At 41.3% G+C, this 18,637-nt stretch overlaps 1 protein-coding gene across 1 annotated transcript in view; it reads left to right on the forward strand.

The window, feature by feature from the left end:
- Positions 1-18,637, forward strand: part of LOC142075313 (netrin receptor DCC-like) — a 566,343-nt gene that overhangs the window by 465,884 nt on the left and 81,822 nt on the right. The window contains exons 13-15 of the mRNA XM_075136492.1: positions 4,977-5,118; positions 7,693-7,803; positions 12,824-13,018. Coding sequence (XP_074992593.1) covers positions 4,977-5,118; positions 7,693-7,803; positions 12,824-13,018 — 448 coding nt within the window. The remainder of the gene's footprint in view (positions 1-4,976; positions 5,119-7,692; positions 7,804-12,823; positions 13,019-18,637) is intronic.

Here is an 18,637-nt window from a genome sequence, read left to right on the forward strand (position 1 = left end):
CCCTTAAAGCACGTGATTGCCTCGACTTAAAATCTTAGTGAGTTTTTGGAGTCTTCCTCCGGCATATCACTTTAAGGCTCTATTGTATCAAATACTTGATTTGTGTATCTAGCTGGTTTGATTGTAGACGATTGGACTTCTGTTGGGAAAAAAAAAAATTCTACAGAATGGACTTAGTAAAGAAAAAATCAGAAGAAAAGCATATGTGCAGAGACAAAGTGCAACAGATAGACTTCATAAAGCAAGCACTAGTCGTCTGCTACCATAACTGAATGTTTGCAAATATCTGTTAATGAATATTTATGTCCAGAGGATTATTGACTAAAATAAACCGACAAATGGTCTTTGCACATCCAGAAACTTTGATTTGATAAGATTCATGAGATTTCTGATGCTCCACATTTCCAATCAATGCCGAGATAATATCTCAGCTTTTTTTTATTCTACTAAACAATCATGAAAATGGGAAAATGAAAATATCCTGTGGTTTTGGAAACTACAGGAAAGGTGTTAAAGGTTCAGCTCAGGTTTGGCTACATCTGTTGGGCCAATGTCTGTTCTCCCTGAGAAGGTTTGTCAAATACAGATGAACTAGGAGGGATCGCGCCATGTGGTTTGCAATCTGTAAAGGGCCGTTTTGCGGTGTCCAGGGCATTCGCAGCTCTGAGCGAGGGCAGTGCTGGGTGTCCAAGCTCACGCTGAGCTGCTCAGGGCGATTTGCCAGCAGTGCAAGGAAGGGACCACACTCCCATTGGAGAAGGCTCGTTTCAGCAAGCGGAGGTGGCCAGCAACCTTTTACAATTCTTTTCCACGTTGCGTTCCAGCCAGGACTAACAGGTTCCTAAAATCCTCTTGAAGCTGGCTTCATTTTATGGTTTCCTTAGGAACCCTGGTATAACAGAAAGGAAATATTTTCTTTCTGTTGGTTACCTCTCGGATAAAGCGTGAAGGATTAGAGCAGTAGTGATTACGGCTCTCTCTTAAGCAGAAGAAAGGACAAAAAGCCTGTCAGAACCTTAGTCATTGATTTTCCTGGAGCAAAGGGTCATGTTAAGTACTATTGATAAAAAGCATCGTTGTGGTGTCCATGGAGACCAGGTTGAGGTGAAAGTGAACTGTTACTGTTACAGTGACAGCTTTAGGTGGATCTGTAAAGAACCTGCTTTTTCCTCTAATCATAAGGAAGAGCTGATTTATTCTACCTTGAGCGTTAGATCAAACCCATTGCTTCTGTGAGACCTGCTGTGCAGGGAGATGCAGTCACTGTTGACTTCAAGGCAGAGGAAGGGATATTTGGGGTCTCCTAAAAACTGCTCAGCGCTTGCAGGTGTCGCAACTCCAAGTGCTTCGATGCTTCTGCTGGAACTCTTGTTTGTCTTTTTTAAATCAAAGTGGTGTCAAGTTCAGGCTAGAAATAGTATGGCTGCAATAGTTCCTCATACCCCTAAAAACTATGCATGTATAAATCTCACAAGTAGTTGTACACATGTAGTAGTATGCCTGTGTGCAACAGGCTTTGTCTTCTACTGTGTTTGGGCACATGCTTGGACATGCTTGGAGTACATGCTTGGACACTGCGATCCTTATGCCAGTGTGCCCTTCTTTTGGGAGCCTTCAGAGTTTTCTCTGCTCAGAAAGGTAGGACCAATGCTGCCTGGTCAGGGTCCCGCACGGAGCACCCCAGGCTCGTGCAACCTTATGATGAAATGGCTTGAGAGAGACTGGAGCCACTCCTGCTCCCGTTCCAAAATGATTATACCATCTATAGGTCTGTTAAATGGTTGCTGACTGGTTAAACCACCCCAATGGCAGATCCGTTTCTTGAGTATTGTTCCGTTTGCAAGAAACTCTTTTCTTTCTTTGGGTGGACACTGGCCTGGAGAACCCTTCCTCAGAACGAGCATAACCAACACTATTGCTACCTCTCCTAGAGGGCAACAAATTGTCTTGGGGCCTTCTAGCTGTTCTAGGTCACACGCAGCTCAGCAATCTTTTTTGTTTGAAATAAATCGACAAAATGGAGCCTGTGGTTTGGAAATGATGGTGAATCAGCCAAAGATCCACTCAAAAGTCTGGGTCATCGGAAGGTCTTCCAAATCATGGGATTTCTTTCAAAATTCACTTTTGGTTTCTATCAGCTGATTGAGTTCTAAATCATCTCTAAGCGGCACCTTCGGGTGTTACTGCACTTTCCAAACCGAGAGACCAGTGTGATTTGTCCCCTCTGGTGGGATTTTTCAATCCACAAATCATTCCTGTAACCATCTACCTGCATGAGCTGTGTAACAGGTCCTTGAAAGCATTCCTCTCCCTCCACTTCTTTATTGTTTCTTCTCCATATACTTTTTTTTTTCCTGAATTGGGGCAGCTGGGATTTCAGAAGAGCTTTTCTTGTTGCTCTTGGAAGGGGCAGGGGAAAGATGAATTTGTTCTTTCTTCCCCTCCTCTGAGAAAATATCCAAATGCTCTGCTTTCTTCTCTACCTGAGAAATGGGACAGTCAAAGTGTCTTCTCCTCGTAGCTGGGCTGGAACATACACAGATGCTGAGGTCCCCGTGATGAGAGCGTGGCTCAATGTTGTGCCCAGATCGGAAGAGTTGGGAGCGCACCGGTATCAAACAATGAGTTACTTGTAGGTGTCCTCAGAGCTATCAACAGAAATATGTTTTAAAGCCACTCTCTGGGTGTTTGCATTCTCCCATAAACATTTTTTATGTAGGCAATTTCAATATGCAAAGTGACCAAATCTGTTTTTAAAGCAATAGCTCGCTGGTTTGAAAAATGGAGTTTGTTCTGTCCTAATGCAGAAAACTCAGCATTATTTCACTCAGCAATGAAAACCTGAAGTATTGATTTTGAAATGTATAATTGATTGTAACAATAAATCACTGGGCAGTATATGTGCAAAATTGATTTCTCTATTGCAATAATTAATTTGATATGTGCTATAATATATTTATGCAGGGCCTAAGCAACTCAATAATGGTAATAAATTGTATTTGATCAAAAACTATCCACTGTTACATGGTTGACTTTTCTCTTTGTCTAGAATTTGTAATACGGCGCTGTAAGAGATAGTATAGATACAGTTGGGCTGTTGTGAGGTCTTGCTCCATGAGAAGCCCTTAATACCCTGAATACCTTATATCGTGCTGAGTAAAAACACTCGAAGGATTGGAGACCTGTGAGGAACAGCTGGTGCCCAGATTGTTTTAGCAGAGAAATGTTCATGTACAATATCAGTGTCTTATCAGTCCAGCCCAGTAAATCTGGTGTTTTTTCCTGGACAAGTTGATAGAAACTGTAATAAAGAATAGAATGAATAGACATATGGATGAACATGATATGACGAGGAGGGATCAATACAGCTTTTGTGGAGGAAAGTCCTGCTTCACCTGCCTATTAAAGTCCTTTGAAGGAATCATTGAGCACATGGGCAAGGAGATCCAGTTGATATCGTTGGCTTGGGTTTCCTAAAGCCTTTTGATAAGATCCCTCACAAAAGGCTCCTGAAGAAATGCGGTTGCTGCAGTGTAAGGAAGAGATCCCTTTGTGATAAGCAACCGATGCGATAGAGAGCAAAGGACGGAGAGAGGCGTTGGCTTGGCTCGGCCGAGGAGCGCCGGCGGTGGAGTCGCCCAGCGATGCGTGCTGGGGTTCGCGCTGACTAGTGCACAGGGTGGAGAGTGAGGAAACAAGGGTCAGCAATTTAGCGTAGCAAAAGCGAAAGCTGATTGCTAAAAATCCTTACAACGCTGACTGACTGGGAGATAAAAGAGTAAATGAAATTCCTTGTGGTTAAATATAAAGTGATGCAGAGAAAACACGCGTAGCTGCTGCTGTGCGCTGAGCTAGCTGCTGCTGCTCGGGAAGGGGGTCTTGCTGTTTCAAGTCTGGCAGCACAGTGGTCTGTTGAGGCACCGCTGAGTGTTTGGGTTCACTGGAAAATGAACAGGGTTGAAAAGAAAACGATCGCTGCAGCGCGGCACAAACCTGCCGTGCACCCTCCGCCAAACACGGGAGGGACGAAAAGGTGCAAGAGAAGGTGGCAGGAATGGCCACGTACGTGGACTGGCTTCTGAGTCACAGTATGTGACAAAATTCCTTCAGCCCTTTCTCCAAGGAGAGAGATGGCAGAGACGGGTGTCTGGGGGTGTAGGGATGTGTCGGGGGCCATCGGGAAGGGACTGAGCACCCTGATCGAGTTGAAGGTGTCCCTGCCCATGGCAGGGGGGTTGGATGAGATGACCTTTAAAGGTCCCTTCCAACCCAAACTATTCTATGAATCTATGATTCTATGGTTTCAGTTTGGGCTATTAGGCTGAGATAAGATCCCTTTTACAATCTAGCAAGCAACATTTCAAAAAAAATAAGTGATTGGTCTTGGTTAATTGCATTGCTCCTGACTGACAAATGGTTCAGCAAAAATTATCTAATGGGTTGGGATCGGCAATAAGTTTATTCCCAAGAGGTTTGACTCTCTTTACATTGATATAACGAGGGTGCAGTAACATCTCCATGAACGTCTGTGGAATTAAAATGGCACAGAATTGTTAGAACTGCTCAGGTTGATATTTGTATCCTACAGTCAAAAAGAGGTGACTTTGGGCTGAAAAGCAAAGTGAGTTGCAGTGTCTGCTCAACCCCAGAGCTGATAATTCTAGTACCGTAGGTATTCTAGTGACCAGTTGAAATAAAAAAATCCTGAAAAGGGAGAAAATTTACTATCTAAATCCATTGTCTATATAGCCATCCACTGCTAGAGAATGTACAGTTTTCTTTATGCTAGTGTGAATCTCTTTGGATCCGATTTTGGTTTTCTTCTCAAAATTATAACTTAGTTGAATACATGTTGTTAGTAGAAAAGCATAGCCTTTTTCTTTTTCCTTTTTTTTCTCCCTTCATTTTATGTGCTTTTTTCCTGTCATTTCTTTGCAAAAAAAAAAAAAACAACAATAATATCTCTTCTTTTACAGAGCATCAAAGTTAGCTGGTTGCCTCCACCACCAGGTACTCAAAATGGATTTATTACGGGCTATAAAATCCGACATAGAAAGACTACCCGCAGGGGTGAGATTGAAACACTGGAGCCAAACAACCTCTGGTACTTGTTCACAGGTCAGTGTTTGCGTGGTACAGCCTTGCAAGGTTTTGATGAATTAAATGCTTTGGGAATAAAATATACTTTCACTTCAAGGGAACATTGATTTCTTTGCTGGCAGGTAGCATTTATTGTGTTGTACAAAGATAGTCTTTATGGTGCTTTTTTTAAACCAATTTTTCCTTAATGCTTTTGTCATATATTTGTCTCCTGGATTTTATCATTAATGAATTTGAAGCTGAATTTCTTGTGTCCAGTATCTTAAGCCTCAGTTGTTTTTTTTTTTAGAGCACTCAGTCAACATCTCCTATTTTCTCATGGGTGCAAAAATATCGATTTCCCTAGTTTCTTTTCCAAGATTTTCAATGGAAAATACCTCCTCACAGAATAAAAAGTGCAACAGTAGATCATAGCAAAACTATAATTGCAATGAATGAAAGTAGCCAGATGAGTATCGTAAGGGTAACAGTGAATTCTGGTGGGTGAAAATGAATTTCACCTGGGTTCTTGCATTATGCCCAAGACATAAACGAGGAAGCAGCAAAGCATCAAGGGAGAAAATTAAACTTTGTCAAACTTTTACCCCTGAATTCAGTATAACCATGATTTCACCTCAAATGACCTGTGTTATGTTTACTTTCAGATGTAAAGTGTAATCTGTGAGGATCAGAAGTAATTCTGAATTGCATATTTCAGAATAAACTGTATCATTTTCTGTTTTGGAAGGAAAAGGAGTATTTTATTTCAAAATTAAATAAAAGCAAAAGTAGAACATTGTTATGGGGAAGACCTTAAATATTGAAATCTCAGCGTAGGCTAATCTCAACATCATCTAACGTAGGCTCTTGACCAAAGTCCCCATGGGACCTCTTCTGAAGGCTACATAACTAATAGCTGCACAACGAACAACTACTTTCTGGGGGGAGATAGCAGGCTAAGCATGTTCAACAAGTTGGAAAGGATCTGTTTTCTGGCAGATAAAGTAGAAATAATGATGAAAGCTGCTCCGATGTTTGAGTTGCTGCTGCTCTGACGGCCTAGAGAAGAAAACAGCGATGCAGTCAAAGTGCCGGAGCAAAGGCACGTACCTCCATAGCTCCACTGCCACCATCCCTGCAGGTCCCATCCCTGTGGAAGCAGAGCAGATTAATCTCTATTGTAGATCCCCACGTCCTGAGCAAACTCTTTCTTTCACATGAATTATTCCGGGCTTGAAGAGCTGCGGGAGTCCTGGTGGGACTGTGCTGCAGGCAGCCCCAGCCCTCCCGCCTGCCCTGGCTGCCGCAGCCCCACCGCAGCTCGCCTCCCTGCAGCCCCAAGTGCTTTGTTTCACAAAGCTTGGGAACATGTACCTTAGAAAGCAAGTAAGAAAAATACCCAGATCTCGTTATGACTTGCTGCATGTGTATATTGTGATTGCTGGAGACCGAGCTACGTGGCTCTTCTAAATGGACATTTTAAATATTAACATGTAGGCACTTCACATCTTTGCTGCAATCCTATTTGGTAGGCAGGTGCTTTACGGGATAATAAGAACATCTGCAATAGCAGAGGAGTTCAGAGTTACGATGCAGGTTTTTAAATAGCCGCTATCAATTTTAGAGTAGCCTTCCATGTCAGCTAAACATTGAACTGCTCTTTTTAATTATGAGCATTCTTTTCCGGAGAATGTTTGCAATTAAATGAGACAGGTTTTTCCTATGCTTTGTGGTCAGTATAGACTGAGCAAAAAGATAAACCTATATCCCCCCCGCAGGGACTTGGAAGTCTTGTGGCACGTTCAGGAATGCTGCAGTAATTGTTTTCTGATGGCGTTAGCCACAGAGGAAAACATCTGTTTCTGAATTCATGCTTATTTCATAATATTAGTAAGACTTTATATTTTTTGCCTGAACTGTGTGCTCTGAAGTTAATCAGGAGCACCAGAAAGCAAAACGCTCTTCAGTTGCTAACCTAGTTCCTAGCCTGCAAATATTAGGCATAAGGAGAGTGTACCTCCAGCTCCCTGCGTGTTAAAAGCAGTGAGCTGTTTTTGTTAAGTGTGCGATTAATGGCTTAGTTACATAAAACAATTCTTCATTTTTCTACTATTTGGACTTCCATTAATTTTGTGTGCATGAGCACAACCGATGGGAATTACGACCCAAGCTAGTCCTGGGCCGGTGCAGCCCTCATTCAATTTTTGAAGCCTTTTCCTTTGGTCAAAAATCTCTTTTCCCGCGTGAATAACGACCTCCCCCCCAAGCGCCGTTCTGCTACAGCCCTGCCCGGGCGCTCGCTCGGAGGGTGCTGCCCGCACGGCATCCCCACGCGTGTGCTGTATAGTGCAGTCTGCAAACCGGGCAGTGAGACACTGCGTGGGGCTGCGGTGTGCTGGGGGAACACATTTCTATACATTTGCATATATATTTTCTCTGCCTATATATGCATTTCTATATATTTCCTTACATATGGCAAGTCTAATGGACTGTTACTAGAGATTTCATTTTACGCGAAGTCTATTGCAAACTCCGGTATTGTCATTAATTTGTTGTTGTTTTCATCTTCTTCTTTCCATATGATTTTTATTTGCCTTTCTGTTTTTTAAACAGGACTTGAGAAAGGAAGCCAGTACAGTTTCCAGGTGGCTGCCATGACAGCGAATGGGACAGGGCCCCCCTCGGACTGGTACACAGCAGAAACACCCGAGAACGACCTCGACGGTAAATGCATCTCTTTTAAAAGCTGTTGTCTCCAAAAGCCTTCTAGCGTATAGCCGAGGGGTGTCACTGCGGTTGTCACCCAGGCTGAGGTTAGGGTGAGATCCCCGGGGTCTACACACCCACCAGCAGATGTTTTCTTGTACTCCTGGACCCCCCCTTGGTCACCAGGACCAAGGGGTCAGAAACCTTTGTTAAAATAATTCCCTGCCAGAATTTAGCTCCTGAGCATCATAGCTGTTCGCAATAATACAGCGAAGGGAATCTGTAACTTTATAAATGGTAAACGTAATCAGTCAAAGAAACAATGAAAATGATGCCAACGATCCTAACAATTCACTAAGCAAATATTCAAATAGGTCAAATCCTGTTTCCCAGCCTTCATTTGCAGATGTTAGAAATGCAGGCTGGCAATGAAGCTGAATAATTAGTGAAAGATGACGGGATGCAGATACCTGAAAACGGTGGGCTGTATAAATCAGTGCAGATGCTGACACAAAAGGGAAGAAAAACATTGAAATGAAAGGGTTAGATAAAATGACTGGAATATTTGAAGTAGTAAAGGAATAAAAGGAGAGTAATGAAAAAGTCTACCTAAAAAAATTAAACAGAGTGCAAATCAAATGGAACAAAGAATCTGACAGATGGATGTCACGGCCAAAGTACAGACAATCCGTAAGAAGCAAATATGTAGTAGAAAGGAGATGAATAGAAAATAAAAGGAAACTGATGAAAATTGCTATGATTTTTAAAACAAAATAAGTCACCTAAAAAGGATCAAAGGCAAACTGGATGAAAGAATAAATAAATAATCAGTTTAAATGCACCATAGTACTTGATGCTGCCTTTCTTTTGACTGGCCGGATTTCCTTATGATCTCAAAATCCACCCTTGCAAATTGAAGAATTTCTGCCTTTCCCTATGTCCAAATACAATTTTCCAGCAGACTGGGAGGGACAGCAGTGCATGGCATGCAAAATGGGAGAACCAGTACCCGTGCTTTCTCATCAAGGTTTTAAAGAAGATGTGGTGCTTCTAGACGCGTTGTAACTATACCAACGGATCACAACATGCCGCGGTGCATGATGATATCTTTCTAATTATGCTTTGGCTAGACAGCAATTTGAGAAATGACGTTGTTAAGGTGTAAACAGTTGACTTTTCGCTGGTGAGAGTAAAAGATAAATTCTGAACACACCGCAGTATGCAAAAAGAAAGTAACACATTTGAGCACATTCGTTTTGATTTGCATTTGGCACACGCTACATTCCTTTGAAGTTTTCGTGCCCAAATACACATGTGCATGCAAAGATGTTAATCGAGTAGTCACAGGAGACACGCGATGGAAGTAGGTGCATGCGAATAAATTTAAGCAAAGCCATTTTGTTCATGTATTGTATTTACATGCATTTGCATTTGCAGTAGCGATGAATTATCCTCGTGAAGCTGCAGCAGCCTGATGCTGGGAATGCACCGTGTTGCATACTAGATACAAATGCTCTGATAAACCCTGGGGAGAAATCTGCTTATTCCTGTAGTTCTGCAGAGTCCTCTGGTGTCAGCCAGCCAGGGAAGGGCTGGAGCGCAGGCTGGTAACTGCAACCCCCTCTCTGCTGCTATGGCTAATGCAGTTTCTCTTGCTTTCACTGGCATCAGCAACACAAAGACGAACAGTATCCTGGAGAACGGCGTCAACTCCCAATGGATATTAATTTTAATTAGCGTGTTTTGTTAAAGTGATTGGAAATCCAAACATAGCTGCTTTTTCAAGCTAGAGAGCTCGTGTGCCTTTACTGACAGTTGGGAAGGTTTTAAATATTTGTTTTAAGCTTCAAATTTTGTGGTTTAAAAAGAAAAAAATAGAAATTGAAAGCAGTGCTTTCTCTAAAAGGTTTGATTTAAGAAGCTTGAGCAAGGGTGCAAGAGACTCTCTGGTCAACTTTGCAAAGGTATCCTCCTTTGCAAATGGAGTTTAGGATGCTCGGTTTCTGATTACTGCGTTGAACAGGTGGAAGCTGTTATACGTATTAGATAGTGATAGAGTTCGCTTCAGCTCTAAATTAGTGCTTTAAGAGCATGACAAGCTAGACTGCTGTCATATTGTAGTTTATACTGAAAAGTGATTGGGGAAATATGTGAACAAAATGGGACGAGTTAAAACTACCCTGACTTTGTAAAATAGACATCTTTGAATGTCTAAGAAAATTGCTGACGTGACCCAAATGTAAAGCATTTTTCAAGTGTGCCAGTGGAATTCGGGACCTTTAAGTAGCACTAAGTGTGGTATTCCCTGGATGGAAGACGTGGGTGCTCAAACCATTGCATAGAAACACAGCGAAGGACGCAGAGGCACGCGTGAGGAGACGTGGCATCCCAGGAGGAGATGTCACACCAGGCAGTGGCACAGAACTTCACCTTCCATTTCCCGGGAACCTAATTGTCCATAAGGGAAGGGAGTAAGAAATGCAGCGCCAAGAAATAGGCAGATCTCCTGAGGAACTCTCCTCCTGCGTGCCAGATGCTGGTCTGTGGGGCTGGCTGATGTCCACAGCTCGTGTGTCTGAGCACAGCATTTGCTTACAAGTACTCAAAGATTTCCCTACGTGAGAGCAAGTGATGAACTCTGGTGCAGTTAAGAGTGGGGACTGTATATTTGCCTCATTTGGGACTTAGGATGAAGGACTCACGTAGGAGAATGGGATCTCAAGGTCGCTTCTCAGTAGTTCTGGCATCATGTTCAAGCCCAGGAGAAACAAAAGTAAACGTATTGGTCTAGTGCTGCAAGGAAATAGCCTGACAAAGAAAGCAGGAATGAGAGATACATATTTCAATAAGAGTTTCACTGCTGGATATCTGAGTGCTGGGACACTGAAAATCAGCACAGCCCTGCAAAGGCTGGATGGTCCAGTTTCCTGAAGAACTGATGGATTTAGATGCTTGGCTGTATCTTATGCTTGGCAGAAGTCCTTACTGTGGAAAACGTGCTTCGCTGTAAAGAGAACCAAAAAATACTTCATTTGAGGGGAAAAAAATAGTTGGTTCTGAGTTTTGACTTTGTACTTTGGGTTGTGAAATACATGACACAAATTCTAAAATTCAGAGCTGTTTCAGAATAAGAAAAATGTTTTTTCCAGAAAATGTTTAAAAGTAAAGCTAATTAAAATGTAATTAAAATTGCTTTATACAGAAAGCTGAAGCAAAAAAATGCATCTTCAGAAAATAGCTGTGTTTATGAAACTTCAATATTTGAAAAGTAGTTCAAAAATGTTGTTCACCCCAGCTTCATTTTAGAGACTTAATTCACAAGAAGGGTACAAGAAGTTAAACTGCCTTTTGCTTTCTGAAACAAGAAGTCATGATTTTGCTCTGAAATGCATGAATTGTATCTTTGAATTGTTTGAAAGAAAGAATAGGAAATGTTTGAATAAAGTAGTTTTAACCCAAACTGCTGCCTAGAGGTATCTGTGCTGCCATTGAAATCCCTGTGTTGTGTCAAATGTAAAAATTATCATTGGAAGGCAATCGGTTCTTTGAACGCTCTGATCTCCTTCGCTGCTTGAGAATTGCTACTTTTAGGAAATTCGAGGAATTGCAGTATCGCTACGTTATCCAACTTCTCATTTCAAGGCAGTAAATTGTTATTTTATCTTTGGGGCTTGTAAGAAATGGTTCTGTCATTTGTTTTTCAAACAGCACTGTTCAGGAATAGCTGCTCAAGTAACTTTTGCTTCTGCATTAAAACAAAGTTTGGGAGTGGGGCGTAAATGGCAACTTAACCTGACTTACAGTGGCACTGCTGGTGCAATCTGTTTCTTCTTTGTGTGAGTAGCTACTTTTCAGTGAATTTTCTTCAACCTTTAAACAAGACCCATGCTTTGCAATTTTAAGGAGTTGAATGCAAAGGACTTCCAAAGTTGCTGGGTGTTTCAGACTGGTAATGTACCAATCAGACTTCCCTGAAGGTGCAGCAGGTTTCCAGAGTACTCTAATGTGTTCATAAGAATTCCTCTGAAAGCACGTGCAATACCAAGGACACATGTATGGCCCTGGTTATTGAAAAGGGCTAATTCTTCTTTTTATTACCTTTTCCAAGGTTTACAGTGGGAATGCTTCACAACTGTGAAGTGTCTTTTGTTGGAGTTTACAACGTTTTATTTTATAACTGTTTTTTCTACCCTGTCCTTGTTGCCTTCCATATAAGCTTTCATCTATTATATTGCAAGCCTTTTTATTGGGGAAAAATAGTAACTTGTCTCTTTCTGCTCTCAAAAAGACAAGCTGCTGTGCGGCTCCTCTGAAGAGACTTGTGATATGGTAGTTATTGGGTAAACTCAAACAAAAGGCATCTACTCATCTAACCTTTGCAGTAAAATTAGGCTTACAGAAGGCAAATAGACTTCAAGTGATTAATTACTACTTAAAGTAATGAATTTTACCTGGGGATACCTGTAAATAAAGTATCTTATTCTATTATTTCATTTATGAAATGTTGGTGTATTATTTAAAGCAGCTTCAAAGCAAGACATGCATGTCCAAGAGTTAAAATTCACTTCTTGTTTTCACGGGAAAGAGACAGATTATTGCCCGAATATACTAGTATATCGCTAACAAAGTAAACCTTTTTGTTAAATAATCCGTGAGCACAAAGGCAACTCATACAATCAGCTGTCAAGATCCTGCTGAACTTGCAGATAGACCAAGGAAGAGAAAAGTTGTCCTACTGGAAATTTTCTTGGCAGGTCATCTTCCATTTTCCTGCATAATTTTAAAATCTCTCTTGTAGCCTTATGCTAAAGGTGGAAAGCACCAGGAGATACTCAGTTTAAAACAGGATGAGGCATATCGGTGCTCTTGGAAGGGAAGGCTGTAGCTCAGCAGTGAAATTGCATGTAAGCTCTGCATGTAACTCTGGGGCACCTCGTCGGTTTTCGTGTGCAAATATTTTAATCTAAACGCAAACCTTATGAATAATAAAATTGAATTAATAGAATATTAATTGATACTTTTTTTTTTTAAATCCCAGAATCTCAGGTTCCTGACCAGCCAAGCTCTCTTCATGTCAGGCCCTTGACAACAAGTATCGTCATGAGTTGGACTCCGCCGCTGAACCCAAACATTGTCGTCCGCGGGTACATCATCGGCTACGGCGTCGGCAGTCCGTATGCTGAGACTGTGCGGGTGGACAGTAAACAGCGTTATTATTCCATTGAAAATTTGGGTAAGTAATTGTTTTCATTCATTTCATTTCATGAAAAGAGGTTCCTCTGAGATTATGCTATTTTTGTAGGTTTATTTTCAGGCTGTCACTGGTGCTTCCTTTATATGTTGCTTTCTTAGGCTGTTTCTGCATTCCATTTTACATTTGGTCTTACCTTCAAAACTCTGGATACTCTCAAACATACCAAATTTCTTTGATCAAATACTCATTTTATTCAGTAGATCTTATTAAGTCGTGTGCTCCTAGTACTGACTCCCACTTGTGCAAAGAGCTGGACCTAAAGATGTTATTCCCCGGGCTGTTTGAATTTAATGGCAGTCACAAAACTCCTATTTTGTGTCTGTCAAAATGGTGCCGGGAGAGCGGTGGTTATTCATTATTCATGGCACAGCCTCTGTAACAGTTCATCTAAATTCTGAGCATGGTACTCAGGGACCTGGATCCTTCCAGTGGTGACGGACCGTTCTCCTAGCACTGGGAAAACAGTTCAAAGTTTAAAGGAAGTAAAAAAGTTTAAAGGAATTCAAAAAGTTTAATGATTTCCTTGTCATTACTTCTTTAGCACTTTTATTCCAGGTAAAAATGGTAAGTTTTCTGCTTAGTAATCTGGGAGCGATCAGATATTACAGGAAGATTTATTAACTTGGTGCACTAGAGGTGCACAGCTGGACTAGTTATCTCAATTCTATAGGACCGAAACTCTCTGATACCTGGGGACGCTTTTCTTTGGAATTGGTATTTTATAGCACCGTGAAACTGCATCGTCCAACCTTTTTGCTGTTTCCTTGGGGAAACCTGGAGAGTAGAATAAAATGGTTTTACTGTTACTTCATCAAACAGCTTCTCTATGTCCAGATGTATATTTCGTGATGGAGGTGTCTGCAAAGAGCCGTGCATAAACACTCCCAAATATTCAGTGAGTTCTACAGAAAAAGGCAGATTTGATAATGTTTTGTGCAAGTGTGAAGCTATTATGCAAAATGGAAAGATGTCTGACTGGACTATGGAAAAAATTTTGTGGAATATAAAGATAAAAGCTATTACTAATGAATGTGTGTGTCTAATAACTAATGGTCCGGATTAAATGCAAAGTATTTTTCTTAATTCCAAAAGGGATTTAAATTCTCCTGAGCCTATTTTGAGTTGTTTCATATCTTTAATGAGTTTTCAGTCGAGCCTTTCAGCACTGTTGACCCAGAAGTACTAGAAAAGAAAAATACATGGACAGCCAATGTGTTTTGGCTTTGGCAAAAGCTGAGGAGGAGGTGCCTACACAGCTCAATTTTATAGAGTTCCAAGTGGTCAGCTCTCACTAAAAGTGTCTTGATTAACAACTGGAGAAATGTTGGGTTTTGTGAAGCTTTAGTGTTTGTCTTCCTTCATGTATTAAATGACCAGTGAATATATTGCTCATAGGACCTCTGATAGCCACTGCCGTCAGGTGGAAGATACGCTAGGAACAACTTGCAGATACAAAAGCCTTCTAATAGGGTAACTACACTTGGTATTTGCGGAAAGCTGATGGTGTACTTCAGTTATTAGAACTGTTTCTGTGGATTAAAAGGATTCTCCTATATTCTTGGCTGTGCAGACAGGCAGAAGTACATAGAAAGTCCAGCAAGTCAGGGAGGATGTTTCACTAATATACTTTACAGAGGTAACACTCGGACATCTAGAAAATGTCAAGAAGCTGTTTTGACAAATATTTAGTTACAAATAATTCCGTCACTGCAGTCAGGGTTGTTCTTTTTTTTGCTGAACAGCCTCCAACTTTCATAAAAGTTATTAATTATTCAAATGGAAAGTATCTTTTCATTGTACGGTTTTTGGTTTGATTGCAAATATTCAAAATGTGAGCAGTGTAACTTAATTGTCATTGTCCCGCATGCGTCTGGTCCCTAACTGGATAAGGATATAAGCACTTTGGTCACAAATCCGGACGTGCACATTTTAAATTTGACTTCTGTGAACATTCACATGTACAACTTTGAAAATCAATTTCCATGAATAATTGCACTAATTATATTCCATCATTTAAATATCCACAGAAAATGAACCCCAGAGGGATGTGACCAAGGGCCCAGAGAAAGCTTTTAAAAAATTAGAACAGTTGCCAACACTTCCTACATTATTCACTCACTTTATTAGAAACCATTACAAGAAAATTACACAAAATGATGAGACAGAATTCTTTTCCTAATAAAAATACTGTTTTCAATAAGGTTATGAATCAAAATGTGCTGCTGGCAGAAGCGAGGGGAAAAAATATTTCCTAGATGTTATGTGGACTCATCCACCTGTTGTAAAATTTCCCATGAGACCTCTGCACGAGGGGTATACGTTATCTTAAACGTAAATGCGAAAGCGACAGTGAAGTCCGAGACCTAAATAAATGATGAACTTCAGTGAGTTTTCTCTCCCCTCCAAGACCCCATCCCTTTTGATCCTCGTGGCTTTCAGCGATTGCTTCCTCGTGGCTCCCCAGCTCTCCTGTGTCTCGTTAGGCAGAGACTGCGGAGAGGTCACCCCGCTTCGCCTCAATCCCCTCTGTGATGTATGGAGCTCAAAAATCGAGTTTTTGCAGCTTCCCGAGGTTCACTGCAGTGCTGCTTTTTATTTTGCCTTTGTATGCTATTTTGAAGCACGCTGCAAACCTATGTATCATTTAGATTCTAGAGCGGTAGATACTTTCATTAAAGAGCAAGCCGATCTGTTTGACATCAGCTGACTGTCAGAAATCCTGCCTGGCTCTCATCTACAGTCACTGTTTTCGCACACAGATGCCCAAACCAAATAATCCAGGGCCAGTCAGCCATTATTTTACTGCTATAAGCTCTTGTCCTGAGAGAAATGACGGTGAAGAACAACTCTATTAAACCCTGTCCGGGTTGGGTGGGATGCGAAACGCCCTGACACATCACGCGCATACGTGCATGACTGATCTTTTTCCTGGGAACAATTTTCTCCTCTCTGTGTTCAGACCTGCACAAAAGCACCTCCTGGACATCTTTCCAAAGACCTTACAGTTGAGAGATTGAGAAGAGGGATGCACATGGGTGTTGAAAGTGGAAGCTAACAGCCCCCAGGCTGGCCCACCGGCTCTGTTCCCTTCCCAGCATCGGCAATACGGTTGCCCTGGGAATTCCTGCCTTCGCGATCCCCCTTTGTCTGGTGGTTCCTGCCGTAGATGTGCGATAGGGTTGCCGTAGCAATTCCGGCTTGTTGGCTATGTGAGGCTGCCGTTCCTCGTGGTGATATTTGTGCGGATTTTGTTCCTCCTTCCCTAACTTGTTTGTGCAGCCACGCGTCGTTGTTGGCCACCTGCACGCACACCCTACGAACGCGGATTATTGGTACCACTGTTACACATGTCTGGAAATACAGTAATTTTATGCAATTTGTATTTTGATGCGAAATTCTATAATTCTAAAATCTAATCCTAAATTACTTCCTAATATCACAAAGTGACGTTGAGGTAGAGTCAGAAACAAAACGTAGCCCATGCTTTAAGCTCAGGACCGCTCATCTTCTCTGCAGCCAGGTTGTAGAGAAGACGGTAGCTTTACTTGTGGTCGTGGTATGTCAGTGTTGGGTAGTAAAACCTTTGTGATAGGACAGAACTAATGATAAACTCTCTGACCTACACTCTAGAATGTTTACTTATTTTACTCAACTTCAGATGTTTAACTGAGTCACCTGAGTTTGAGCCATATCAGCCTATGTTCCTTCTCTAGTCCATCAAGCAGGAAAAGACAACAGCAAGGGTAGTTCAGCCCATTCAACAGCTCCACCATCTGATTTTTCCTCCCTGTTGACGATGGTGGATGTCCATGATGGTAACTTAGCCATGGTGTGCATTGTTACGCGTCAGGATTCGCCCTTCTAGAGCTAATTATGAAATGCCAAACATCTTTGCACCTTCAGTCTGCTGCTAATGATCGACTGAAGATGCTTTCTGTGTAGTACTTACTGGTTTTGGATGGGAATCAGGTATTGAAATCCCTTTAGAAATCCTACTAGACACTTCACTGCACCTTTGTAATCCTACTTACTTTTAAAACTCTGCTTAAAAGTACGAGGCTTGGAAGCGATGGACGATCTCCTTAAGTAGATCACCCACAGGGGAAGGATGGAGACCTGCAGAGCGGCCTGCTTTTTAATTCCTTCCCTCTTGATAACGCAAGTGTAACGCCGATACGCACAAGTCGTATGGCAGCTTTGCATCACATTTCAGGTACTTAATCGGTTACTTCCTTCAAGCAAAACTTTTTAAATGCCTGAATCGGCCTGTACCCGAGCTGTTACAGCACTTGTTGAGTAGTACACCGCAGCTACTACTACGCTTCAAAAACATGAAGAAAAGTATTCAGTCTTTCATAATAGTGATTGAGAACTTTATTCTGCGTGATGATCATTTTGAATACAACTATATAGAGGTAACTTGTACTCTAGAATGAATTAAATAGAGTGATTTTCTCATGACTGAGTGGTCCTATTGCCTTGGAGGCACTCTCCACAGGTGCAGAAGAATATAAGAATATCCAGAGACTTCAGCTTTGTCAGTGAAGAATTTGTTGTATTTTCTTTCTGCAGCGTATGAAAGATATTTGATGTCAGTCTCATAAATTTCAGGAGCGAGCATCCCTTGCTCTCATTCAGCCTTTTCTGTGACAGCGAAATCAGTGCTTGACTGACTCTCCAATGAATAATTCTAACAAGGAAACCCACTTCTAGTGAGCCACTTCATTTTCTTTTTTCTTTTTTTTTTTTTTTATATTTTTTAATTCTTCGCTTGTGATTGTAAATGGCAAGGTTATTGGCTGATTAATGGTGGTTTTAACAATATTGGAAAATTCACAGATGCCAATTCTGATCTTTTACGCATAAGAAGTACTGATTTCTGTACTGATCCAACTCAGAAGGCTTTAAGCATAGTAATGAACTGACTGGGCTCATCTCCATGGAGCTTTGTATTAAAGCTTACTCATGAAATAAAAGTTTAAAAGAAAAGGGAAGAAGTATGCCAAGGAGATTTCCATTTACCAATTCTGCAAACATAAACCCCAAAATATCTGAAATAACCACAATAGCTGTAATATTTGCATTTGTATTTTTAGTTAATGTATTGGAAAAATGAAACACGGTAACTTTATATAGCGTCTTCCAAGATGTTAACCACATTATTACGTCATGCTGGGATATTTTGATAAGTCAGCCCAGAATATTTTAATAACTTACTGGGATAAGAGAAAAAGGTAGGAGGCTGACATGAGAAGGGTGGTAGGCTGGGCGTGAGGAGACCTGGAGGATGACCGTTAGCCTGCCGTCGCTGCACACTGTGGCCGCTGCCTTTGCTCTATGTTAGTGACATCCCAAAAATGTTTTAAAAAAGCCTTTGAATAGCAACAATAGAATAATTCTGCAGCTGGTGACAGGGTGTTTGCACCGTGTGAAAGAAAGCAGAGAGATGCAGATTTGAAAACCTGAGTCTCAGTTTTAAGCTGATCAGAAAAGATAATTCCTCTGGCATCCATAATAATAGTTCCACCTGTAAAGTGCCTGAAGTCTTTCCATGAGAAAATGTGTATAAAAATGACTATTTTACAGATACGCAAACCA

The sequence above is a fragment of the Calonectris borealis genome, chromosome Z (genome assembly GCF_964195595.1).
Source record: "Calonectris borealis chromosome Z, bCalBor7.hap1.2, whole genome shotgun sequence".
Taxonomy (NCBI): domain Eukaryota; kingdom Metazoa; phylum Chordata; class Aves; order Procellariiformes; family Procellariidae; genus Calonectris; species Calonectris borealis.